The 25,221-nt window shown below is 40.4% G+C and overlaps 2 protein-coding genes and 1 long non-coding RNA gene across 48 annotated transcripts in view; 1 reads left to right on the top strand and 2 right to left on the bottom strand.

Moving 5' to 3' along the window:
- NR2C2 (nuclear receptor subfamily 2 group C member 2) overlaps positions 1 to 5,571 on the bottom strand; it is a 36,943-nt gene extending 31,372 nt beyond the window's left edge. For 4 of the 36 annotated variants that reach the window (XM_086846180.1, XM_086846185.1, XM_086846157.1 and 1 more), the window contains exons 1-2: positions 1,590 to 2,118; positions 677 to 765 (exon numbers count right to left, since the gene is read on the bottom strand). The gene's annotated coding sequence lies outside the window, so the exon portion shown is untranslated. Of the gene's footprint in view, positions 1 to 676; positions 766 to 1,589; positions 2,119 to 2,639; positions 2,902 to 2,973; positions 3,377 to 5,169 lie in introns of those variants that run through there. The other 32 variants (XM_086846181.1, XM_086846153.1, XM_086846149.1 and 29 more) reach the window with 22 other exon arrangements.
- Positions 5,202 to 17,068, top strand: LOC111934896 (uncharacterized). Of its 3 annotated transcripts, XR_015275037.1 has the most exons (6): positions 5,202 to 5,782; positions 9,697 to 9,928; positions 12,109 to 12,203; positions 13,312 to 13,399; positions 13,478 to 13,535; positions 14,348 to 17,068. It is a non-coding gene; the product is annotated as an uncharacterized LOC111934896 (long non-coding RNA). The 3 variants fall into 3 exon arrangements; XR_015275038.1 differs by lacking the exon at positions 12,109 to 12,203; XR_015275039.1 differs by lacking the exons at positions 12,109 to 12,203; positions 13,312 to 13,399; positions 13,478 to 13,535.
- FGD5 (FYVE, RhoGEF and PH domain containing 5) overlaps positions 7,672 to 25,221 on the bottom strand; it is a 77,252-nt gene continuing 59,702 nt past the window's right edge. For 8 of the 9 annotated variants that reach the window (XM_086846118.1, XM_086846119.1, XM_023935025.2 and 5 more), the window contains 8 exons: positions 24,187 to 24,266; positions 19,824 to 19,923; positions 17,638 to 17,775; positions 15,839 to 15,941; positions 14,307 to 14,437; positions 12,455 to 12,583; positions 10,629 to 10,777; positions 7,672 to 9,904 (listed from right to left, as the gene is read on the bottom strand). In XM_086846118.1, the coding sequence (XP_086702244.1) occupies positions 9,868 to 9,904; positions 10,629 to 10,777; positions 12,455 to 12,583; positions 14,307 to 14,437; positions 15,839 to 15,941; positions 17,638 to 17,775; positions 19,824 to 19,923; positions 24,187 to 24,266 (867 nt within the window). In that variant the 3' untranslated portion in view covers positions 7,672 to 9,867. Of the gene's footprint in view, positions 9,905 to 10,628; positions 10,778 to 12,454; positions 12,584 to 14,306; positions 14,438 to 15,838; positions 15,942 to 17,637; positions 17,776 to 19,823; positions 19,924 to 22,411; positions 22,587 to 24,186; positions 24,267 to 25,221 lie in introns of those variants that run through there. The other variant, XM_086846117.1, reaches the window with a different exon arrangement.

The following is a 25,221-nucleotide window of genomic DNA, read 5'->3' as shown; positions in this document are numbered from 1 at the left end:
CTGGAACCATGCTGTTTAAACTGCTGAGGTACAATTATTCTTTTACTTTATTAAGCCTCTAATATACTATTTCCACTCTGATATTTAATCTGTAAAGAATAATTTCATAAATGAGAAAGGACTAATTCAAAGTCAAGTACTAATGCAGTTTGTGGAATTCATAGATCTCAAAGGGGCTTTCCTCAGCTCAGGCAGAAGAAACCTTGCAGTTAAACTGCTTCTACACCACATGCTAAACCAGGGAGCAGCAAGCTAAGAATGCTATTTCACCCAAAACTTTATCGAGTCATTCTGTCAAACCACCATGTTCATTCATATTCTTAAGAGTAATCTTACACAGTAAGGGAAATAAACAGTTACATCTAAAATGTATCTTCCATTATTTAAACTATTCTTTTATTATAATGTGATACTTCCATTACAATGAGAAGAAAATACTGCAGAATCATTTTATCCTATTCCAAGTAACTCCACCTTCAGCTTTAGGGTTTAAAAAATTAAAAAAAAAAAAAAAAAAGACAGTGAAATCAAAGACAAAGAAATAAGAAAAAACCACTTCCAATGTATTTTTAATTATTGTTATTAGGGGTGTGTTTCTTCCAAGGTAAATTTAGTTAGGATTTCCAATTAATGCATTCAGTTTTTAATTATGACTTACGATTCAATTGTGACTTACAGGGCTAGACTTCAGATTCTAATCCAGGTGTAGGTAATATAAAAAGGCATTCCTGAACGCTGGCTCATTTGATGTTTCATTGGAAACCTCTGCTTGTAATTGCAAAGCATTCATTTAATATAAAATTTAAAAACACAGCAAACAATAGCAACACACATAACAGAAAAATGTATGCATGTCTCCAGCACCCATTGAAATGTAATTTCTACAAAGCTAACATCGTTAAATATGTCAAAGTCATTAAGTTAAAAGGATTCACTTATATTGTAACAAGTGTGAAAGTAATTTTGTATATGTCAAGTATTATTTGTATATATCAAGATTATTTGTAACAATGCATAATCAAAATTGAGACATCCCCATGGAAATTGTACTTATGCTAGTTTCTTCTACAGCTTGTCATTATTTTATTGAAGTATTGCACTTGATTAAGACTATGAACCAGTTTATGGATCATTTCTCGGTTTTTCAGTAGTACATTTTCAGTGTTTATTTTTTTTTAACATTCAGCAAAAAGCACAAGAAGCATAACCATATGCTTATCCTGACTTCTCAGCGCTTTATGATGACAGAAGCCCTGCAAATGATGCTTTGTTCATAACAGTACCTTTCTGAGACACAAAACACAAGTGTTTGCTGTAGAATGAGTCTGACAGATTTGCTGTTATTGGTGTTATCACCAAGGCTTTCTTTACTTTCAACCTTCACAAAAGAACCTTAAGCTGACCCTATCCAGTTGAAGCACAGGGACCATACACAGCCATGCCAAGCTTCTTAATGGTGTCAACTCCCAGAAGGTAAAATCAGGTTTCCTAGCAAAAGCCCCAAGCAACAGTTTGTAAGGCAACCTCAATCCAAAACCCCCCAAACAAACCAACACAAGACGTGAAACTTATAACCTAGGAAGAGGCACCTGAAGAACCAGGAAATTATTTTCAGTGTAATACGGTGGCAGCCAGCTCAGTATATACTGTCCAAAATACAGTGTAAAATCATTAATCTTTCCCTAAGCTGCGGTGGAACCTCAGAAGCAAATAAAAAATTCCACTTGAGAGGTTCTAAGGGTATGGCCCTACTGACAAGACATGGCAAAAGCCCAAATTCAAATTTATTAAAATTTGTTCCTCTGTCTTAATGAAACGAGGTTCTTTACGCTATGAGCTCGACTCGGCTACACCGAGCAGCCTCCAGGAGGCTGCCATCGGCGGGACGGGCGGGGAGCGGGTCCGGCCCTGCCGGCAGTCTCTGGTACACTGTCCCGGGCCAACAAGGTGGCAGGAACCCGGCCCACACCCGGACACCGCCGACCGAGCAGGAACACCGCGGGCGGTGCCGGCGGCGCTCCGAGCGCGGCCAGGCCGAGCTGGGCCTGCCGCATTGCCCACATTGGCTGCGCCGCGCGCGCCGCCGGCCCTCATTGGCTGCACCACTCCCTGGCCGCTGCTGAAAGGCCTTCGGCAGCTCCCGCCCCGCGCGCCGCCGAGCCACGCCCCCGGCCCCGACCAATGACCTCATGACAGGCGCAGCGCTCCCCGCAGAGCCGCTCATTGGTCGAGCCGCCCGCTTGTAATGGTGGCGGTGCCGCCGCTCGAGCTGAGGTAGAGCCCCCCCGGGGATTCACTGAGCACAAGATGGCGGCGCTGGCCGCCAGCCAGAGCCCAGGCGGGGCTGCTGCCGCCGCCATTAGGCCCCTTCCCTTCCCCTCCGGTATAGCCTTGTGTCCGCCTAGAGGAGGCCCAGGTATGGCAGTGAGGAAGCGGCCGGTAAGATGGCGGCAGTCTCAGCCCCGTATGCAAAGTACCCGGCCGCCCCCTCCCCTCCGCCCTCCCGGTGGCAAAGGTAAAAGGGTCGGGTTCAAGCCTCCGCCCGCTTAGACTCCATCTTCTCTCTCTCTCTGTGTGTCCCGCGCTCGTCATCGCCGCGACCATCGCCCTACACCCCTTGGACAGCAGACTTTGCTCACCGCGCTCGGACCAGCTCCGACCTCAACCGGCCCACGCTGCAGCCAGCGGCTCCGGCGAGGGACTGCCCCGCCGATCGTCCCAGCACGCCACAATGGTCGTTTCCTCTCTGTCCAGGAGCTGTAGACTAGGCCAGACCACGGCTGGTGCTCGCATACCAGCCAAATACCGGAGCCGTGCAATCCCCCTCCCCTAAACCCACCGTCAGCCCACCCCTCCCCTCGCGGGGGTGTCCAGAGTAGGGCCCGCTGCCGCCCCCCCGCGCCCCCTCCCTCGTCCTGGCCCCCACGAAACAAACCCACCGGGCCGCTTCAATTTTAAAAAAATGGTTTTTACCTCAGGTATGGGCGCCAGAGGTGCGGTGGCGGTGACCCGACCGGGCCCGGGCAGGCCGGTGCCCAGCAGCGGCCCTCCCTCCCCCCGCGGGGGCGGCAAGGGGCTGTGGGGCCCGCGGAGGGGAGGGGGCCGGGGCTGTGTTGGGGTCGGGGGTGTGTTGTGTGTGCCGTGCCCTGTGACAGGTCAGAGTTCGTGACCCCGCCGCCGCCCGAGAGCGCGTCTCCGCTTCCTCTTCCAGTGCCCGCCCGGCCGCGGCCCCTCCATCCCCCGTGGGGCGGGGCCGGCGGCGGGGAGGGGCTACCGGGCTACCTGGGCCTCCCGAACCCCGTACTGCCCCGGCCGGGCCGGGATGAACCTGGCCTCTGGGGCAGCGGGGGGAAGGTACGGTCACCGCCTTTGTCCCTCTCGCTTGGGAGGCTCCTCAGGAGCTGGAAGCCCAAGGTAGTGGCGGTTGGCGGTGGCTGTCCAGTGCGCTGGTGGTATTTATGTTCCAGGTGTGTACCTTGATTCTCGCTCAAGATGCAGTCGAAGGTGGGCTCATAGCTAAGCAGGCTTTCACAAACGCCGCCACCAGACTGGCGAGTTTTTATTTAATTTTATAAAGTCATTGTCATTGATTAGGGCTCTTAATGCAAAGTGGGCTGTAAATGAGGCATGTTGTGCCTCCAAATGCGAAATGGTAGGCACGAAACAGGTTTGGGTGCAGCTGAAGTAGTTTAAGAATTTACCACCTTTCAGTGCTTGTCTTCTCACAGGCTATCAAATGTTCACCCCCTGTCATAGGTGAACATCTGAATAGTTATTTCTTAACTATACTTATCAAAATGTTCTTAGTGCTTCTAGTAGGTTTCCCTTGAGTCTAATAATTTTCACACAAGCTAATGTAAGGAGCAGTTAGATTAATAGTAAAACTAAAAGAGGCGGAAACACCTGAAAGAAAATGTATGGAAGAAAGAGCAGTTGAATGCAACAAACACACAAACAAGAGGTGCTGTTGACTGAATAGTTATATTGTCAGTATGGTGATTTTTTGTTGCTGTTGGATTTTTCTTTTGGAGGGTTGTTTGTAGCTTTTTCTTCAAACTGGCTTTTTGGGGTAAGAGTATGAGAGATGTACTAGACCTACGAATTACAGCCTTACTTTTAGAGAACAGGAATTATTAGAGCATGTGATGTGCAGATGTGTTTCTAAAACATAAATAAAGGAAAATATTTCAAAAATGTCTTGGGTGTTCACTACTGTAATGCTAAATACATGAAGAATTTTCAATTTCTCAAAATATGGACATGTGCTTACCTTTAGATGCAGATTTTTCTTTTACCTTCATAAAATACACTATATAAGTGTGGCCGAATGAAAGGAAAAATTGAAAATGCTAAAGGCAAATATGAATGGCTGCTCCCTCCCCCCCTGATTCCTGATGGGCAAGTCAAGGAAAGGGTTAGAGGGTTTGTCTCCTCCTTCCTTGTTTCTGTCACCAAAAGAAAGCTTTGCAGCAGTTTTACTCTGAGCTTTGGTGGAGAGCAATCATGCTTGCTGTACAGCTCTACCACGCACGCTAAGGTTGAAGAAAGCCACATTAAGATTGTGACAAATTTCACTGCAACTATTTCAGTAAAGTGTAGAACTACAATACATGCCCTGAACTTATTTAATAAGCAAGATTGTATTAGGTAATGCTGAAATGTGCGAAATTTATATGCACGGACATATAAAGCAGTATTAGTAAAACCTGCCTTATCTGTGATTGGAGAGAAATTAATAATAGATGCTGTTGGTGAAAACCATCAAAGAGAACTGAGATTACTCAACAAGTAAAGGTTAATAACTAGACTGTCAGCAAAGAAAATAATTTTATCTACCACACTGTGGTGAGCTGACTGTGGATTGCAGCCACAGTCACTTGCTTTCCCCTCGTCCTCCATAGCAGGTTGGGGAGAAAATGACATGAAAAAGCTCACAGGTCAAGATAGAGCGATCACTTAACAATTACTGTCGTGGGCAAAATAGACTTGGGGAAATTTTATGTAACTGCCAGTTAAAACGGGTTTGGTTGGTGAGAAAGCCAAGAATTAAAATACCAGCTTCTTTAGCCATCGTTTTCTGTCAAAAAAAGGTAGGTAGTTTCACTCCCTCTCCTATCCGGCCCTCGGGGGACAGGGGATTCCAGCCGGCACACAGCAGCGCCTACTTGCCCTTTTGCTCCTCACGGTGGGCTCCTATCCTCATTCCGCAGGTCCTGCCGGGAACGCGAGCTGTACTGAGGGCTGCTCTCCTCACGGGCCCACGGGCTGCTCTCCTCAGGGCTGCTCTCCTCACGGGCCCACGGGCTGCTCTCCTCAGGGCTGCTCTCCTCAGGGCTGCTCTCCTCAGGGCTGCTCTCCTCACGGGCCCACGGGCTGCTCTCCTCAGGGCTGCTCTCCTCACGGGCTGCTCTCCTCACGGGCCCACGGGCTGCTCTCCTCAGGGCTGCTCTCCTGACGGAGCATGGGCTCTCCTCACGGGACCATGGGCTGCTCTCCCCCGGGAACACGGGCTGGCCCGAGGGCGCCTCTCCTCTGCCTGCACTTCCCACCCGGAAAGCATGAACTGCTCCCAGCCTTAGCTGAGAAAGCTGATTTTAATGGTGGGCACTTTCAAACGCACCTGCTCATAACAAGTACGTTTTAGCTCCTCCCATTAAGTGGGATAGTTGCCTCAGAAGAAAAAAATGTGCTACAAAGCTGCTATGCAAAAAGACAAGGGAAGGTACCCTGTGGAAATTCTTCCCCGTCCAGGAGAACAGACTGAATTCCCTGCGGAACAGAGGTAAGGTGTGCGTACTTGCAGAGAGGGAAGGAGGCTCTAGGTGTGGAAGGAGAAAACCTCTACAATGAACGCGTGGGCTGCAAGAGGACAGAGCTCTCTCTCTGGCCATGGTGATGGCAGTAAAAGTACATAATGGACTAAGAGGGGTCAAAACTCAGGACTTGCCAAGCAGTATAAAATACAGATAGGGTTTGAGGTTATTAATATGTTTTGAATGTTTGGGATAGATGGTGTTCTACAACTCAGTTGTTTGGGGTTTTTTTTAAGTTCACATTTCAGTTATTTAAATTTTTTGGGGGAACTTTAAAGGTAAATTCAGAGCAGAGCCAATGCCTAGTATGGAAGAAATCAACAATTACAAGTGACTGATAAGGTTTTAACAGAACTCTTTGGTCTTGTTAATGCCACATTCAATTTAAATCTCTCCTTTAAGGGTTAGTAGATAATTTTTAAAGTATGAGTCCTCATGCCTTTCATTTGAGTTTGTCCATAGCTGAGCAGTGCTCAGGGAAGCTGGTGACCTCTGTCGAGTGGGGGGCTTGCCCTCATTTCTCCATGTTTGTCTCTTAGTAAAAGTTTGTCTTTTACTGTCTGCTGTAGTTTTTGTTGACTGTAGAAAAAATTCACTACATACATTTCCATTAAGGCTGGAAAAGACCTCCAAGATCAAGTTCTACCTTTGAACCTTAGAAACTTTCTTGTCAAAACTTGATGAAAAGTGGTGTCACAGTGTTACCCAGGCTGAAGAATCACACTGCTTTTAATGCACTGAAGTTTGTATGTTATGTTCCTAAGTTACTTGTGGAGTTAGACTAGTGTTTTTTCCATTAGTATTTAAAGGAATACCTTTTCCCTTCACTGAATATTTCTTTCACCTTCATGAGCAGTGATATTCACTAAACATTGTTACAGCTAACATAGTTTCCACTGCTTTTGTATCGAAGTAGCATGCAAACAGGAAAGCCTGGTTGATGTTCATAGCTGTGTGGTAAAAGCAGCAGAGAATCAGCTCAGGAAAGGTAGCAATGCAAGGTCTTGACCAGCAGTGCTTGTGTAAGTGGTATAGGATCTTGTCATGTTGGTATTCTACATCTCCAAATGTCTTGTACTTCAACTTGGAAGAAAAAGAAAAATTTAATAACTGTTTAAAAACCAGGATTTAACTAGGCATATACCTTAAAATAGGTCTAAATATTATTTGAAGATAATAACTAATAATAACCTTAATGCTTTTTAATAAATTCATAAACAGAAAAACTGACACAACAAATGGGAGCAGTTTGAATCCCAGGTGTTGGCTGAGCAGCTCGTACATTATGACTTACTACTAAATTTTTTTAATATTAATTGTAAAGACATTGGAACAAAAGTTTTGTTTTGAAGGAGTAGTACTAACTATAAGTTAGTAAGAAAAAGCTGTATAAGTAAATGTCAGGTAGTAAACTGAGTATATACCTGTATTTTAACATGCTAGCATTCTCTAAAAGGTGATTGCTGGCATTAACTCTGAAATGAAAATTTCTGTCTCTAGTGTTTAGCTTTGCTCAAATTTAGTTAACAATAGGACTGAAATTGTGAGGACATTTTCATTTTTTTTCTCTTTATGCTGCATTGAGACAATCTCTATCTGTAATTGAAGTCAAGATGAAGTAAAGTAGGTGGGCTCTGCAGAAGGCAAATGCAGTGTGACTAAACACGACATCGTACCAATTAGGTCTAAATCCTGTTTCTACCAGAAGGTCTCCAGTACCATCTTCTGATTTGGTGCTCTTCCTCAGTTTGTCAGAGAACTATTTAATAAGCAAGTGTCTGTTAACAGTAACTGGAACTGCAAAGCTGGTATTAAAGAAGATAATAATGGTGTAAAGGAAAAGCCTGTAGAACTGCAGTCATGTTTTTCTCTTTTTATTTTTCTACATGACTTAAACCAAAGTTTAATAGCACTGTATCTTATTTTTCACAACAAAATATTTTCATGTTAATTTCCTGCTTCTAACTGAAAGCTTTATGTAACAGTCACTAAATCTCAGCACCTGAATCTCCAAAATATGTCATTCTGTAGTGTACTTTTGTTTCAGACCATGGTTAGAGATCTTGCTCTGTAGTCAATGTTGTCTTATTTTTCTTGTCAGTGCAAAATGTTTTCAAGGGGGAATAAACATTTAGAGTGTATTGGTAGCAAGGCCATGGCTCTTACATAAAACAAAGAGTTAACCTTGCTGTTCATGCATTAACTAAAGAATATAAAAGTTTTATTTTTCTCATTCTTGGTTTCTGTTTGCACATGATAATATATGCTTAATGGAATGGTCAGACTCCGATGTATGAAAAAAAAACCAAAAATGACATTTTCATTTAGTGGTAGATGTGTATTTGTTTCTTTAAGCTTGTTTATCCGGGTGATAAGCTGATCTATCTTACCATTTGGATATATATTATAGACCTTTAAAAATATGGACAGATCTAAAAAAAATAGGGTAAAAAATTCAGCTATCCATTAAGTTTCTTGAAGAAAGGGAAAAATGAAAGTAATAAAAATTCCCACCAATATAATTTAATGTAAGTAAATTATTGAGCATGTTATTTTTATACAAAGATATATTTTAATCATAGATGTCATTCTATTCCTCAGTTAAATATTGTGACGGAGGAAAAATATTATGACTGAGACAAAACCACTGTATTGCAACAATTAGAACATCACTTCTCAATCTTCTTTATAAAACCCCCCACCCAAAGCATCTAAGGAACCCACCCCAACAAAAAAACAAAATAAAAAAAAAAACAAAACCAAACAAAAAACCACAAAAAAAACCACAAAACCAACCCCCAAAACAAAACCAAAAAAACCAAACCTAACCCACCAAAAACTCCACCTCCCAAACTCCAGAGTTTTATATCCTCAGCTGGTATAAATCACCACAGCATCTTTGGAATCACACAGACACAGCTGGCTGCTGAGAATTCAGCCCTGGAGATGTAGTGCATGGCAGTAGTCTGACATAGGACAGGTGTGGCCACAGAGAGTTCAAATGACTCCAGCAGAGCAGGTTCAGACAAGTGCATTTCAGTCGACCCAGCATATTTCAAATGCTGTGCTGGTTATGTGGATTAAACTTCTGATGACATTTTTCATAACAAGAATAGCAGAAACAACAGGAATTTTGAAAATAAAGATACAGTATTTAAATAGATAAAAAAATTTAACACTACTAGGTAGACGTGTTAAATAAACACTGTCTGTAGGTTTATAATAAATTAAAAATAACCTTTGAGTTTGAGTCTGAAGTATTTAGAAAGAAGTGATATAATTCAGCATCTGGATCTGTAGAGCTACTGGAGTGTATTTCAAAGTCTGTACTTTGAAACTAAACCTTGAACATAAATTATACAGTGATTTATGAAAAATTATAAATTGATAGTAAGTAACTATGTTGTATCATAGTCAGTGAAGTGTTGATAGACTAGGTAAATAGAATGTGTTGTTTGTTCATTTTCTGTGGAAGTATTTTAGCATATGCAGGGCATAATTTCATGCTGGCATCTGTTAATGGACAAGTAATAAATCAGGCCACAGAACTCATTAAAAATATGAAAAAAAATGAAGCTGTAGTTTCAATAAAAATGATAAAGTGCTTTAAATGATGATTTGTTGTTTACTGCATTGTTTCTCATGTCATGGTAGATATCAAAACCAACCCAATGAAATACAATAGTGCTCTAGAGTAACTAAAACTGAGTCTGGTTCTCAGTAGTCTGGTTCTCTGGTAGTCAATATTTCAATGTATTTTCTGGTCTTGATGTTAGACTTAGTTTACTGTGAGATCAGAAGAGAAGCTTGTAGTACAGGCTGAATTTGCACAGACATAAAGGTCACCGTAAATAATCTCTAATCTTGAAATTTTCATTTGCAGCAATGCGGATATAAGAAGAAGGAAGAAAAAGATCAAGCTGGAAACAGTTCAGATCCTGTGTGTGTGGCCAGTGGGCCTGCAATACACTGTTCAGATTCGTAAGTCAGAAGAGGGTTGCTGGAAATGTATAGAAATATGAGAATTTATTCCAAGTTCAGTGAGTGAAAGCTGCTATAATACGGATGCTTCTTCCATGGCTTCAATCCACCTAAAAAGTGAGGAAAGAAAAACGGTACATATAAATTTTTTTTTGCATTTTAAGAGAAATAAGTATTTTAAGGACATAAAGCCTGAAGAACACTGGGTTTTTCATCCCAGCTCTAATGAGGAGCAATAGCTCTGTGATTAAAGTAGTGAGCTGGGTACTGGGACTCTTGCTTTCTAGTACAATCTTGACCAGTAATTTATTGTAAAATCTCAAAGATAGTGCAACTGCTTTCTTAGAATAGGAAAGACGAATCTGATGAAGTATGATTTAAAGCAACAAAACCTTCTGTAAAGATAATTTTTTTATCTGTTTGTCTTGGGGTGCTGGATTTTTAATACAAATTTTGTGACTGTCTTATTATGGTGAAAGCAGTAACATTAGAACAGGAAATCCAAACAATTATTTGTTGATGAAGAAACTAAGAAATGGGTAAATTGAACATATGAATTAGAAGTTTCTCTACTGTAATCACCTTTGACAGACTTCTAGCTATGACTCTTGAGGCTCAGTCTCTTTACCTACGGAAGGGAGAAAATTCTCCTTCCTGAAGGAACTGAAAAGCACCAGGTATATTTTAAGTGTTAGTCAGGCCAGTCACGTACAGTCCGTCTTAATCAAAATTTTGAAAGCTGTTTGTTTAATCTGTTATGAAGATGTTCTCAAGTGAAGGAGGGGAAAATCCCTACATAAGCTCACTGGCTAATGTGGAAGTCTATCCCCATACCTGTGTGCTGAATTGTTATCCTCTGCTCGGAAGCTATAAAAGAGCGTTTGCTTGTGGTAGAGATGAAAAACTGTATCCACACTTCCTTCCTCCTTTTCTGGGGTGATGGTGAAACCCAACAAAGGCAAACTTTCTGTAGCAACTTTGTCCTGAGACCAAAGAAGAAGTGAACCAAAATTTAGAGAGAAGGCTTGTAACAGTTTGAGGGCTCTTTCTGAAAAGCATATGATACAACAACCCCTCTTGTGACAGTTCTGCAAAAGCAGTAGTGTGAATGTTCTGCTGGACACATGGCTTTTAACCCAAACAGGAGCAGTGCCTGTGTACTGCAATGTTTCATCTAGTCTGAGTCTTGAACACCACCTCTCAAAGCTCAGTTCTTCATAAGCATCCACATGGCCATGAAGGTCAAATTAGCCATTACTTTGATGGCTGTCTTTGGCATTATGGTCCAGGAGGCAAACTTGAGATTACTGAGAGTACAGCAGCAGTTCTGAAAGCCTGAGACTCTCTTCCAGTTATGTTCCTTTCAATCATTTTATTTGCTGGCTGCAAGTAGTATTCCTTTTGGTACCTTGTAATTTCTTTTCACAGTACTAGTGACTTTTTTAGAAATTTGCTTTTCTCAAGCAGCACACACGCTTTCCAAAAGACTGCTTGGAAATTTCCTAGTTAGTAATGCAATTAAGCATTCATTTACTCCCAGGAAACTTCCATGAATTTTGCTTGGCTGACACAGATTTGTACAAGTTGAAGAAAACCATAAGCTTTAACAAAATTTCAGTTTATCTGTTACTGATAGCTGCAGTTTTGGTAATTGTATTTAGGTAGTTTATATGTATATATTGCCTTTGTCTCTGCTTTAAGAAGTTAAATTGCAGACTAGGAATGTAAAATAAACCATTGTTGTTTTTGCCTATTGCTGAACCAGAAATAATCACTTTTAAGGTTAAAAGAGATACGGTAATTGTGTTGGATACAGTTTGATGCTAATGGTCTGAACTGCTGGCCAAACCATGAATCCTTTTGTGACTCAATCTCCTCATCTGTTGCTTCGTGTAACCATCACAGGGGTGATGGTGATGCAAGTTTAAATATCTGATGTTTGCAGAGTATTCTAAAGGCTTTAAAAGTACCAAGCATTGCTTTGACAGATTTTTGCATTCTGTATCCTTTATTTGAGCAAAATGAATGTTTATGTTTTTGCTTATGAAATCTCTCCATTATAACCAAAATTTCTATCACACTTCAAGTTTATCTTTATTAAAGCTATTATAAAATAAGAAAAGGGATAAAATACATAAAAAGGATCTAGTTGATACCCGGCCTCCTTGACTGTAAGGAGGAAGAACTTACAGGTGAAAACAGCAGACATTGTTCTAACTTCTGCACACTGCCTCCTGTCTTTCCCTGTTGGTGCTAGTTGGATAAGCATGTCCTATTTATACTTGCCAAACTACAAGGTTCTCCTCTCCACCAGAAATGGATCATAGTACTCTACATCTACAAAAGTATGTGCTAGTTGCAGAGTGCACCAGAGAACACCAAAGGATCTTGAAGTCTTTAGGTGTTAAGGTATGTATGTTAAGGTTCTCAGTGGTTGACCATTTATAGCAGTATGAATAGTAAGAAATCAAATAATGAAGGGCAGCATGTGAGGGTTGCCAAGGTCCAGCTAGTACTGTGGCTGAGCCAGTCTGTTGGGACCAAGTCTCAGAAGCAGGTAGTTGTAAGAACTACCATTTATACCTTTCCCATTGACTGATTTTCTGCCTGTATGGAGAAAGGAGTCTCAGAAAACTATTTCAAGTCAGATTTCACAGTACCTCATTTGCTATGTAGGTGTAGAGGACTTTGCCTTTGATAACAAACCAGCGTTTCTTCCAGTGTCTTTTGCCTCCCTTACATCTGTTGAGGTAACCACTGATGGTAGCTCCCTCTCCTGAGGCTGCCACCTGGAGCAGAGTAGGAGAAATTAGCATTTGTAATAGTACAGGCTTTTCCCCTCCTGATTATGCATGTTTGCATCAGACCAACCACTAAGTGAAACCACTGAAGTATTGATAAAGAAAAAAATATAAGCATGATGATGATTATTGTTCATATTAACTGTTCGAATATATATAGTTAAACTTAATTCTCAGTAACTCTAAAGGAAATTATGCAGCTGAATTATTGTTGAGGTTAGTAAATTTACAGTTGTGTTCTGAAAAGCCAAACTCATCCCTTTTCCCACATCTGGTGGTTTCTGATGCTTTGTGTGTTTTAGAAGTACATAGATCCAGAACTGAATTACAGTCTTGTGGCTGACCAGTTTTGAGATGTGGGTATGTTTAGGGCCTCATTGTGTTTTTTTATTAATTTACGTTAATCATTTTGATAATGACTTGGTTTGAAATAATTATTTCAAATTATTTTTGAAATAATATTTCTGAGAAGACTTGCTCCTCTCATAGAAATATTTTGAGGTCTAAGTGCTTAATGTTCTTAAAAATTCAGGTTTTGAGTAGATGGAACTATACATATGTACACATAGAATGTAGTGTACATCATTAGTTACTGTAATAATAAAACTGTAAACTGTAGTAGTACTGGATTTGGAAACAAAGGGCAGAGATTCAAAACCAGCTTTTGTAATACTAATACAAGAGATGACTGAGAATTAATATACAGTGCTTTGCAGGAGAACAGAAATGTTCCAGGACCTGGAGCAACGCTCTTGTGAAATAGTTCATGTTAATAAAGATGTGCTGCTTCCCTGTGACAGAAAGGTGATGGTTTTTTCCTCATGGGGTTGAAATTTTACCTGCTAGCCCTTTTAGTACTTAATTCGTGTGTTTGTATTACAGGCTTTTATCTTTGGCACAGTTCCATGATCAAACCTCAAGAAATTCCAGTGTCTCGAATGTATGAGTTCAGCAAGATGTTTGCACCCTAGTCTCTTTAATACAATGATAAATGCCTGCAGGAAATGGGAGTACCTTACTGTACTTAAGTTCAGTGGGCAGTTTAGCTAGCTCAAATGAATCATCAACATGATTGGCATCCTGCTTCTGGAAAGAAAACTAATATAATTGGAGGAATCATGGCACCATTGAAATCAGTGGGAATTCTGTTTACATTGGTGAAATCAAGATTTTACCCATTTGATTTGAAATAGTTTTGTTTGAGCTGGAGGGAAAGTGCCTGGCGAAACATGTATGCTCTTGAATTAAGAGCTGCCAAGGACTATTCACTAAGCAAGTGTTATTTTATTTCTCTTGAAATCTTTACTTCTCTTGAAATCAAAGTAAGATTTCAGAAGTAAGGGTCTGTCAGGGAAGGTAACTGATGAACAATATATCATGCTCTATTGATTTGTGCTCTTGTTCTATCTAGTACCTTGAAAGCGTTTTATGAAGTTTTTCAAAACTTCATAGGCTAATGAGCAAATTAAAAAACTGTAACTACTAGATTTCTCAGTGGGCTCAAGACACTTCTGTAGTATCTTTAGAGCTCAGAGAATTTTTGTATTTTAAACACTACCATGAAAAGCAAAAAAAAATAATTGCATGATGAAAGTAAACCAAGGCATATGCTGAGCCCACTGCACAGAGTATTAATTGAAAATGTAGCAGCTGAAATATGAGCACACAGTTTTCAATAGCTCCTTGCGTTTCTCAGGCAGCTTGGTCTTACCTCCATGAGAGCTGAAGGGATTCTCTTCTGTTTCTTAAAAGATGAATAATGAATGCTGTGGAAAACAGAGGAGAAGGCACTGCTTGAACACCTGGATGAAGTTGGAGGGAAGCTCACACTTAGTGGACGCTCTGCAAGATTAAGAAAATTAAGAAAGGGAAGGAGGAAATGGATAAATTGGTATATATCAGGCATGGGAAAACACATGATGACTATGGAAATGCAATGCCTCCTCTATACACAGTTTTTATTTTAGCCTTCTTTCAAATCACCTTTTAAAGTCTGATAAGTAGGTTCCATGGCCCCCTCAGTTAATGGTACTAACCTAAAATTTCTTGACAAGGCCTGCAAGAAAGCTGACAAAGCACAAAACACAGCTTGTTGTCTTATTTAAAATGAGCATTAAGCAAATGGCTTTGACATCTTTTTCCTCTATATTCTGTAACACTTTTCCAGGATAGATTCAGTAATGCAACATTCTCATCCATGCTACAACGTGGATGACGACAGTAAAGAACCATAAAGATGTTGTTTTATTTTAATGGAAAATTAATTTTAAATTATTTTAAAAATTAAAAATGAAAAATATAGTTATCACCTATAATTACATCACAGAATAAAATAGTTCAATTAGAAGGAAACTACAACAATCTAGTCCAACTGCTTGACCAATTAAGGGTTGCCCAAACATTAAAACATGTTATTAAGGGCATTGTTTAAATGTCTCTTAAACACTGAGAGGCATGGGTATAGACCACCTCTCTAGAAAACCTGTTCCAGTGTTTGGCCACCCTCTGGGAAAAGAAAGGTTTCCTCAAGTTGACTCAGAACCTTCCTTGCTGAACCTTTCTCATGTGTCTTGTCACTAGATCAGAGGGAGAAGAGATCAGTGCCACTGTTTCCATGTCCCTTCCTCAGGAAGCTGCAGAGAGCAATGAGATCACCTTTCAGTCTCCTTATCTTCAAAGGAGGCGAACTCAGAGTCCTCAGCTGCTTCTCATAGGACACTGTTTTTATCATTATTCTGTTTTATCCAAAGGCCAGGGAAGCTCTCAGAGAACCTGGCTTATAATCATAGAATCCCAGAACAGTCTGAGTTGGAAGAGACCTTAAATCTCATCTTGTGCCAAGCCCTGCCATGGGCAGGGATGCCTTTCACTAGACCAGGTGGTTCCAAGCTCCATCCAACCTGGCCTGGAATTCTTCCAGGGATAAGGCAGCTGCAGCTTCTCTGGGAAACCTGTGCCAGGGCCTCATCACCCTCTGAGCAAAGAATTTCTTCTATCTATCTACCCTAAGTTGCCCCCATTCCAGTTGGAAAAAACAGTTTGCTAAACTTGATTTTATAGCTCGCTAAACAGTTTTAGCTGCCATACAGCCTGGCTCTCCAAGAACCTCAACAAATATGCCTCACACTTGAAATGAGGAATACTATTTAACAAAACACCGTATAGAAGGCAGGTCCTGAATCCTCCCCACTATATAAGCAGGAAATTGGTTTGTCAGTTTTGCCAAGAATGAAATAATCTTACCCCTTTTCTTAAGTTCTGCATAGCAGCTATCACAGACTTTGGCTGCTTGGTCTTTGAGGTACTTCATGGGGTACTTGTTTCTTGAACAATTTCGACATACAATCTGTTTCAGCAAAAAGAGAGCAATATAAGAGACATAAATTTAATATGAATGTGAAAAACTAGGTTCACATTTTTTAATATAAAATTTGAAAATTTAATAGAAAGACAATTAGGCGATTAGAAATAAAGCAAAATGTACAAATACGGCCGAGTGCCTCAGCATTCAGCCAAGAGAGCACACCTTACTAACAAAGGATTGTCCATTAAAAACAGAACCCTATTACATATTCATAAATTCTCATACATGACTCAAACATTCCTCTTAATTTTTAGGTGTTCCTTTGTTTAGCTTCCACTCCCCCCTCCCCAACAGGTCAATTTTGGCTCTGTTGAGTCTCACACTCCTTGATAACAGAGGTTCAATAAATTCTTCCTCTGGAGCTCCAGTTACTGCTGTCTTCATCTGGATAAAATGATCTAAGAATGCAGGGGGGTTTCTGACTATCTTTTCAGTCTCTGGGTTATATGAACAAAAGTAGTTTTTATTTTAATACTATGTTATAGCCTAACATATATATGTATTATACCTCTATTTCTAAGTTTTATCAATAATAGAAATAGAAGAAACTATATTAATACAGCAAAGTTTTCTAACATTATACATAGAATATTCATTTTAATATTTGTGAAAAGCCAGTAATATAATATGTATCTATAACATGAATTTATAGTTATGCATATACAAAACAAATCCCCTGAGCTGGCTGGGAGAGGAACACGGATAGCAGACCAGACATGACTCTCCTAAACCTGTGGCAGTCAGGAAAAGCCTGCTGATTTAAATGTGATTGCTGTAGCTTTACACTGTCATAAGCCAAGCAGAATTGGTCACTGTATTTGGTTGCACACAGTTGCTGTGTCCTCCCCAGGAATTTACACTTTCTCTACCACTCAATCGCAAACAGACCACTTTAATACCACTTCTGTTTTCGTAGCTTTGTTAGTAACTTTGTCTTCTTAAACAAGCTTGCATGTTCCTCCAAACCCTGTATATGTATTTATAAGACTGGTTTTCTCTGTGAAATTAGAAAAAAAGATTAAGCTAAATGCTTTTTTATCCTATCAAAATTATCCCTGATAGTTTTATTAAAATAAATTTTAAAATCAGGTTAAAGCCATGGTTTAAAACAGGACTGCATGTTCATGTATACAGGTAAATCTCTAGAGTCAGAGGTTAAGGGACAAAACCGAGAAAGCTTATAGATCCCCCGAGCTTTAGGACAAAAGGCAACAGCTCTTTGGAGAAGAGAGGAAACTTTCCCTTTAGTCACCAATCAAACCATGCTCTACTGCTGAGTTTCTTCACTTTCCTTTGAAGATCATTTTACCAGCTATTATTAGGGACAGAACATGGAATAGTTGTACTAGTGCTCTGGTCCAGAACAGAGCCTGTATTTTTAGTGTATTGCTTCATTGTCTCTAGAGCTCGATGTGTGTAAGATATAAGCACTGCACTAAACAACAGTTACACTGTCAGCCTTTCACCACTAGCCTTTGGGGGGTAATTTGACCTCAAGGCAAGGTTACTGTTACTCATTCTAGCAACATTAGAAACCTAACTAGCTAATTTAGCTCTCACTACTTCTGTGAGACCTTGAATTCTGGTCTTGATGTTGCTACAAATGTTCAGGCTACAGCAGGGGCAGCCAGCATCCTAGAGGTGTAAATAAAACCTGAGAAGCTCACACAGCTCTTACCTTCCCACAGGCATGGCAATGATGTCGCCTCAAAGTGAGGGTAAAGTCACAGCCACAGTTCATGCACATCATAACGTGGGACACGGGCACCAGTGTAGGAGGCCTCTCACCCAAAGGTATTCCAAGCCTTTCCCTCAGCTTAAAATCAAAGAAGAATAAATGAAGAAGCATCCACACTTCCTAAGCCCATTTAGCCCTGTCACATAGGATACAATTCTTTCATTTCAGTCTACCTTTACTTGCTAAGATCCCCAAATTTTCTCATTCCTAATGCACTTATATAAGTGACATACAGCTGCTCAGCATTGAAAGATTAGTACATGCTGCTGTTAAAGCCACAAGAAGCAAAAATCCACATAAATCTGTTTTTGGTCAGGCCCTGACAGTCTTCCACATCAGACAAGTATCTGACTAATTGCATATGAAAATTGCAGGTAGGAACATGAGTTAAAAGCATCTTTTTGTTAGCAGCTTTTGAAATAATATCCATAAAAAGTTCTACAACTTTCAATCAAAAAACTACTTGAGCTCTTTGTCATTACACCTTGGCTGTGTGGTAAGGGAAGAGAGAATAAAGAAAACAGTAGAACCAAAGATGAATTTACCCCACTCCAAATCTGATCCATGCTTTCTGGTTGGTCTCAATATGTGCAAGCAGCTTTAGAAAATGTATTTGCTGTTCCCAGTTCTTGAAATGCATCACATGGCAGTGATGTTCAGGTGTCTTTGCTCCAAGCCCAGGGAGTCATGATCAGTGTGGAACTGAATGCAATCTAATAAGCTGCATTATTTCAGGTTCAGCACCAAAGTGTTATGGGCACCACACTGTCAGTTCCCAACAGCTCAGCATTTGGCACAAGTAGGACAAACTTGTGCTTTTGAAAGATTGTTTCCTATGTGGAAATTAGACTTCTGCAGACGCACAGGATCTAGACACAGACAAATTAAATTCCTCAGAGTTTCTCCATGCACATATTCAAGCTTACACTAGAGGCAGAGATGCAAAAGAAATTATTTTTTCATTTGTTGAAAAAAGGATTTGGTTTAGATTACTAATGTGACTAATTTCCAATTATTTTCCATTAAATATTTGAAAGTAGATTAGATACAGGCCAGAAAAAAAAGGCCTGACTTTTTTTAAATAGGTTTTTTACTTTCTGAGATCTTCAAAAATTTATTTATAGAATGGTTGAGTTTGGAAAGGAACTCCGAAGGTCACCTGGTTCAACCACTCTGCTCAGGCAGAGCATCTGAACATCTCCAAAGATGGAGACTCCACAGCCTCCCCAGACAACCCAGTGCATTAGTGCTCAGTCCCCCTCAGGGTGAAAAAGTGTTTGCTGCTTTTTGAAGGAATCTCCTGTGTTTCACTTTGTGGCCACTGCCTCTAGTTCCATCACTGGACACCACTGAGAAGAGCCTGGCTCCTTTGTAGCCTCCAGGTATTTGTACAGTAGATGCTCCCTGAGCCTTCTCTTCTCCTGGCTGAACAGTCAAAGGTCTTCCAGCCTTTTCTCTTATCTGAGGTGCTCCAGTCCTTTACCAGATTTGCTGCCCTTCGTTGCTTACTTTCCAAGGTTTCCATGTGTCATACTGAGGAGCCCAGCATTGGACACAGCACGCCAGATGTGGCCTCACCAGCACTCTTTCTTATTTAGGAAAACTGGGGTTCCACATAATCTAAAATAGCATATTTACTTTTTTATCAGATGCAGATTTTGCCTCTTTAACTGGGAGTAGAATAACTAAATAATGAGATTATAATAATATGCATAATTACACTGGTACAGTTTCAATATCACTGGCGGAGTTTACACTGCTTGTGACTTTATTGTCTATATGATATTGGTGTAATTAATGGGTAGCTTGGGTTGTTTTTTTTTAATCTATGAAGTTTGCAGCTATTTTTAATTAATCCAAAATAACTACTTGTTTGTCTTTTAGGACAAAACAATCTTCCTCCAAAAGAACTAAGCAATGGCCACAGAGTATGGCATGTGATTAATGTTTCAGAGGTGGTCCATGAGCTGTGACGAGTTTAATTGTTCAAGCTTGATATACTTATTTAAATGAAAATAGAATGTCTGGCTGCTAGGAACTCTGCACTGTATAACCCTCCTTCTTTCCTCTCTCTCTCTCTATCGCCCTTCCCTTTTCAAGCATTGAAAGATTTGGCCTCCTTTTACCTCCATGCTGCTGTGGAAAGTCGAAGTCTTGTGAGCTTTGCAGTCATCTGGGATGTGTTTACTGATGCAGCTGTACCAGTCATCCCTTTCTGAGCAAGAGCTGGGGAATGAAATACAGCAGAGCAGTCAATGCCATGCACAGCAGGGACTGAAACAAGCTGCTCAGAGGAGAAAAGTGTCACTTCATGAATGTTTGCTTTTCCCTACTACTGCACTGAACTGATAATTTTCTGACGAGGAACAAAATTGACTATATTCAGAGTGATGATATGTAGCTCCATGCTTAGGACTGTGACTGAGAATGAACTAAACGCCCAGAAAATTTTTCAAAGTAGTCTCTGGCTTTGCTATAGGCTGCTCAATCCTAGATCACACAGGACAATATGAAATGTCTCTTTTTGTCCAGTCTGCCCTATCTTTTAGGCACTCTAGTGCATAAAGTCTTGGAATACATGGGTTGCTCAAGGCAAACATGTTTATGTTTATCTCTACAGTGGGCGGCTTAGATGAATTGCATGTTGGGAATTGCAGAAGTGTATTACCCACGGTAGAGATGTGAATGATTTAATTTTCCTTTAGCTTCTTCACAGACAACCTTCAGTCTCCTGGGACAGAAGAAGCCAGGACAGTAATTAGTGAAGGAAGCCGTGCGTTCCCTGGAGTTGGTTACTGGAGTTAGTGTGTAGGCCAGTAATTCTCCAGACTGGCCTCTAGATGCCCCCTGTGCACAACGCAAACCAGCGAGAACTTCACTTCCCCTGCTAGTCCAGCTATTGCCAAAAAGCAGCAGGGTCCCTGTTATTTCACAGATGCATTTGCTCTGTTACAGCCGAGAGGTATCCTGCCTGTTTCAGCTGTTTTTTCTGCTGTGATTTCAAACTGTGCACTTCCTGTTCATCTGAAACTCTGCACAACTCTAGTGGTTTCTCGTCTCAGTCACAGAAGGGAATGCAACTCAGTGTGGTCTCCCCACTCCAGATCATACCAGCCACTCACATTAAAGCTATCCACTAGACTTTGTTGTAAAAACTAGCAGTGGCATCATTACCAGCTGCTGTTCAGCTGTGATTTCCTCACACTGTCCTCATGAAGACCACCAAACAAGACGTCTGAGAACAGTTTGTATTTTGTGGTCTTAAAAAAATAAAAAAGCACAAAAAAGAGAGGAAATGCCAGGTTTTCTTGATGATCTTTGGCTGCATCCCTCTGCAGGATGGGACAGGCTCATAGGCCTCTTCACTATGAGCATAAACCTTTCTCTGAAAAAAACATCAGCCTGTGCAAAATTCAACAAGCCTGGAGCAGGAACTCTTAGATGGTCTATGTACTGCAAATTGGCTAACCTCTGAAAGCCAAGGAGCTATCTTACAGGAGATCACCTCTATAATGAGCCACACTACTAAACATAGAATCCCAGAATGGTTTGGGTTGGAAGAGACCTTAAAGATCATCTCATTCTAACCCCCTGCCATGGTCAGGGACACTTTTCACTAGACCAGGTTGCTCAGAGCTCTACTCAACCAAGTCACTCCTTATCACTACCAAAGTTATCTCCTGTCAAATTACACTGTCTAAGAAATCTGAAGATATCTGTATCTTCCAGACAAATCATGTCCACCGCTAGAAAAAACTAAAATAAGTCCTGACTTTTCTGACTTAAACATTTGTCTTGCTAATTCTTTCATTCTCTTCACTTGAGAATTAAGATATGATTAAAAAACCCCCAAAATCCCCAAAGGAAATCATGGCCCATATAGTGATGGAAACTGAAGGTGCTTTAGGAAAGACAGGTAAGAAGGACAATATGTTACCAAAAGTCTGATATCTAACTTGCCCCTTTAGCCTTTTCTCCACTCAATTAAAAATACCTAGGAAGTAATTGCAGGTTTTTGATGACTAAATGTGGGAATAACACCCAGCTGCTGATGAGTAAGATCAATTATGTCGATTTGCATAGGCCTGTTCTTAATTAGCTATTTGACTTGGTTACATTCAGTTACATGAAGGCACAGAGGAATTTTTGCTGAACCTCTGACACTCAGAGAAGGTCAGCCCCTGATCCACCATTGCCACATTTGGTCCTTGTGGGATTTTTGGCATGTATCTTCTGTGCTGAGCTATCAGTTTATCCATGTTGATTCATATATTCATCATTAAGCAAATAAAAAGAGGGAGTCAAGTTGTTGTGGCATTTCACTAGACAGCAGGGAATGTCCACAGAACACAGAAATTGGAGCAGGAAGGGATTTTGTCACAGCTCTACCACTATTGCACTAAATTAGCCTTTAAGGAGGTAATATTGAGTGTGTCCTCCTAGTATTTTCTCTGGTATTTTATATGAGCACCACAGGATTATCCCTGTGTCCAAAAGTAATGTTTTTGTAATGCAAACAAAGATATAAGAGCATATGAGCCTTCTCCATAAAGGTGCTGTGCTCAAATCTGTTAGCAGCTCCCTGTTAAACCAATAACATGGCTCTTCTGGTGAATGAGCCATTTTCAGCAGGAAATGACTTTACAGTGCCACCTGCTCATATAGCCATGCTGACTTCTGAGCTTTGGTCATCCTTAGTCTACTGCCTTTTGTCCCTGGCACTCATGCTGTATTTCTTCAGTTCACTCACCTTGTCTCATACAAATAGAAATACTTGAAGCCTTCTGCACTTTTCTGTCTTTGGTGCTTCTTTTGGTGAGTGTAATAGGCCAAGGATGTTGTGCAATGGAGTTAGGAGAGCATGCTGGCTCACTGGTATCTCATTAGCTCTGCCAGTCAGTAGAAAAAGGAGGAGGAATAACTGTTCTTGGGTGACTTATGACAGATTGATCACAGAATGAGCAGCACAAGGAGAGGGAAGGAGCTCTATCCCAGCCTCTGTTATCAGAGGGTAACCTTAGTCTCAGGTCCTGATTCTATCTACTACCAAATAAACACAGCTCACAGTTGCCTCACATACTTTGTTTATGCTAATTAAGCATGGACTTAATACGAGTACTAAAGGCAAAGAAACATCCTAATAATGCAAGGAGTGCATCCCAAGCTGCTTGCTAGGGATGACAACTTCTGTTGCTCTGGGGAAAGGGGACGTGTGACAAAATTTCCCCTCAACAATACAGAAGGACTGTACACATACAGCTTTTATAACTGGCAGAGAATTCAGAATTACTGTGAGTATATTTTGAGGATTGTGAAGAATGTGGAGGTCTAAGGAAATCTCAGATATCATTATGGTTATAAAAGGAAATGGACCAAAAGGCTTTGACAGGTAGCTGAGCACTCCTCACAGATGGTAAGTGCTCTGGGAAGCATGAGAGCTCCAAATTCTGATTCTGAATAAGAAAGTATCATCCCTGTCTTTCTCTTGTGCTATGTACTTTAGGAAGTAAAACTTCCTGTACTTTAGGTTGTGTTCCTAGGCATTCTGTTGCACACTGTAGTTGCAGACTGATGGTGGGAAAGTCTTAAAAAGCTTAATAATTATAAGTTATTATATATTTATAATATTTAATTTTTAATATTTAATTATTTAATATTTAATATTTATTTGTTTAATATTTATAAATAAAATACTTAAAAGCACTGAAGACCTTGTTGTTTGGAAGAATTAATTTTAATACCACTGGTAGTGTGCTATGTTTCTTGTGGAAAACAAATCAGTTACCTTTCTGCTATAGCTGTAGGTAAATTAGTGGGATAGTTTTGGGCTAGAATCATGAAAAATACTGTACACGTCTATCTTCTGATCAGAAACTGATCTACAATCTCTTTTTGGCACTGGCTTGGGATCCTAGGACAGGGATCTTGATGCCCAGCTGCAATCAATACTAACAGTACACAAGCTCATTATTGAAATTCTTTTTATTAAATAAACCCATGAGGTTGCCAGTAAAGTTTAATTTTGACTTTGACGCTTAAGCGCTACTAAATACCTTTATATCTGTTGCATGGCATTACCTAATTACTATTTTCTCCAGGAGTTTTACAGCCTTAGAGGTACAAGGTAACAAGGGAACTTATAAAAAGGAGATATAACAGACTGCAGTGTCACAGGGAAAGAATGTGAAAGATAATGGAAAGTACCCAGGCTTCTTCTTTCCTTTCTCTTTAAGATGATATGAAGAGCCAACTTCTAGTCTTTAGAAAGTACATTAATTGAATTAGTTACAGTTCATGAGCCTCACATTTATAATTAATGTTTATTGCATAAGCAAGTACTTAGCCATTGTCTGTTACCAATAGCAGACTGAAAAAAAGCTAGCGAAAAAAGAATGACACATCATTTCAGTCTTGGGTATTGCTTGGGCTAATCCAGAGATACAGCTCTAGAATGTAATACCCTCTGCCTTGGACATTTGGGAACAGTACCTTGCTGACAGGGTTAGGCAATGTTCATCATATTCGATCTTCAGGATGTTTTGGGCTTTCTCTATCACTGGGCGGCTGACCTAGAAACAAATGTCATGAACATGAATGTGGATATGAATTAAATTGTCTATAGCCAGTACACACAAGTCTCAATGCATATGACCTCTGATACCCCAACCATCTGTTTCATATTTCAATGCAAAAAATATGGGCATTAGGGTTCTTTGTATTGCTGTTCTAATGAGGAATGATATCTAATTCAATATGGTGGTGTGCTGAAGGTAAAAAAATCACTTAATCCAGCCTATAAGGATGAAGTATCTATGAGGGTTCAGTTTTAATATGACAAGTTTAAGAGATGTTTAGTCCGCCAAGTGTCAGAGCACTTTGGTCTATGCTTGTAATGAATAGAAGTTGCTTTTTTTTCTGACATGCAGACATTATACAGTGAAGCACTTCAGTGAATGCCTGTCTGCAGCAAGGCTCTTTAACAGCAAAAAAAACAAAAGCCAACTTAAAAGCTACAGCATAGCTAAAATCTCTCCCCTATCACGGAGTATATTAATAGCCTGCTAGTAGCAACAGCCAGTGAGGAGAAATATAGCTTCATAGTTTCTTACATTTTTATTAACAAGCATCATTATACTAGTGACTCAGTGTTTCAAATGTACCTCAGTAAGTACTTGCTCCACAACTCCTTTTCACATAACAGTAGAATATTTTGGCAATTCCTAGGAATTGCTGGGATCCCTGAGTTAGTTTTAAACTCTTGGGTCCCTGGGATGATCACCATCCACCCCAGCACCATCCCCCCCACTCCTTTTCACAGCACCTTAAACTTCCTATGTTATTCCACTGAAATTTATGATTAGTAATTCTCATCTTGCATGTTTTCTAGATCATCAGACTCCTGACTTGTCTCTTCAAATCCTCTTTCACATAAATAAAACTTGGAATATTAACCATAGAACAGTTATGAAGGTCCAAGAGACCTCTTTGGTCCAATATCTCCTGTTGCATAGGTTCTGGTGCCAA

This window comes from Cyanistes caeruleus, chromosome 11 (genome assembly GCF_971803275.1).
Source record: "Cyanistes caeruleus chromosome 11, bCyaCae1.hap1.1, whole genome shotgun sequence".
Taxonomy (NCBI): Eukaryota; Metazoa; Chordata; class Aves; order Passeriformes; family Paridae; genus Cyanistes; species Cyanistes caeruleus.
This window is presented reverse-complemented; position numbering and strand designations above follow the sequence as displayed.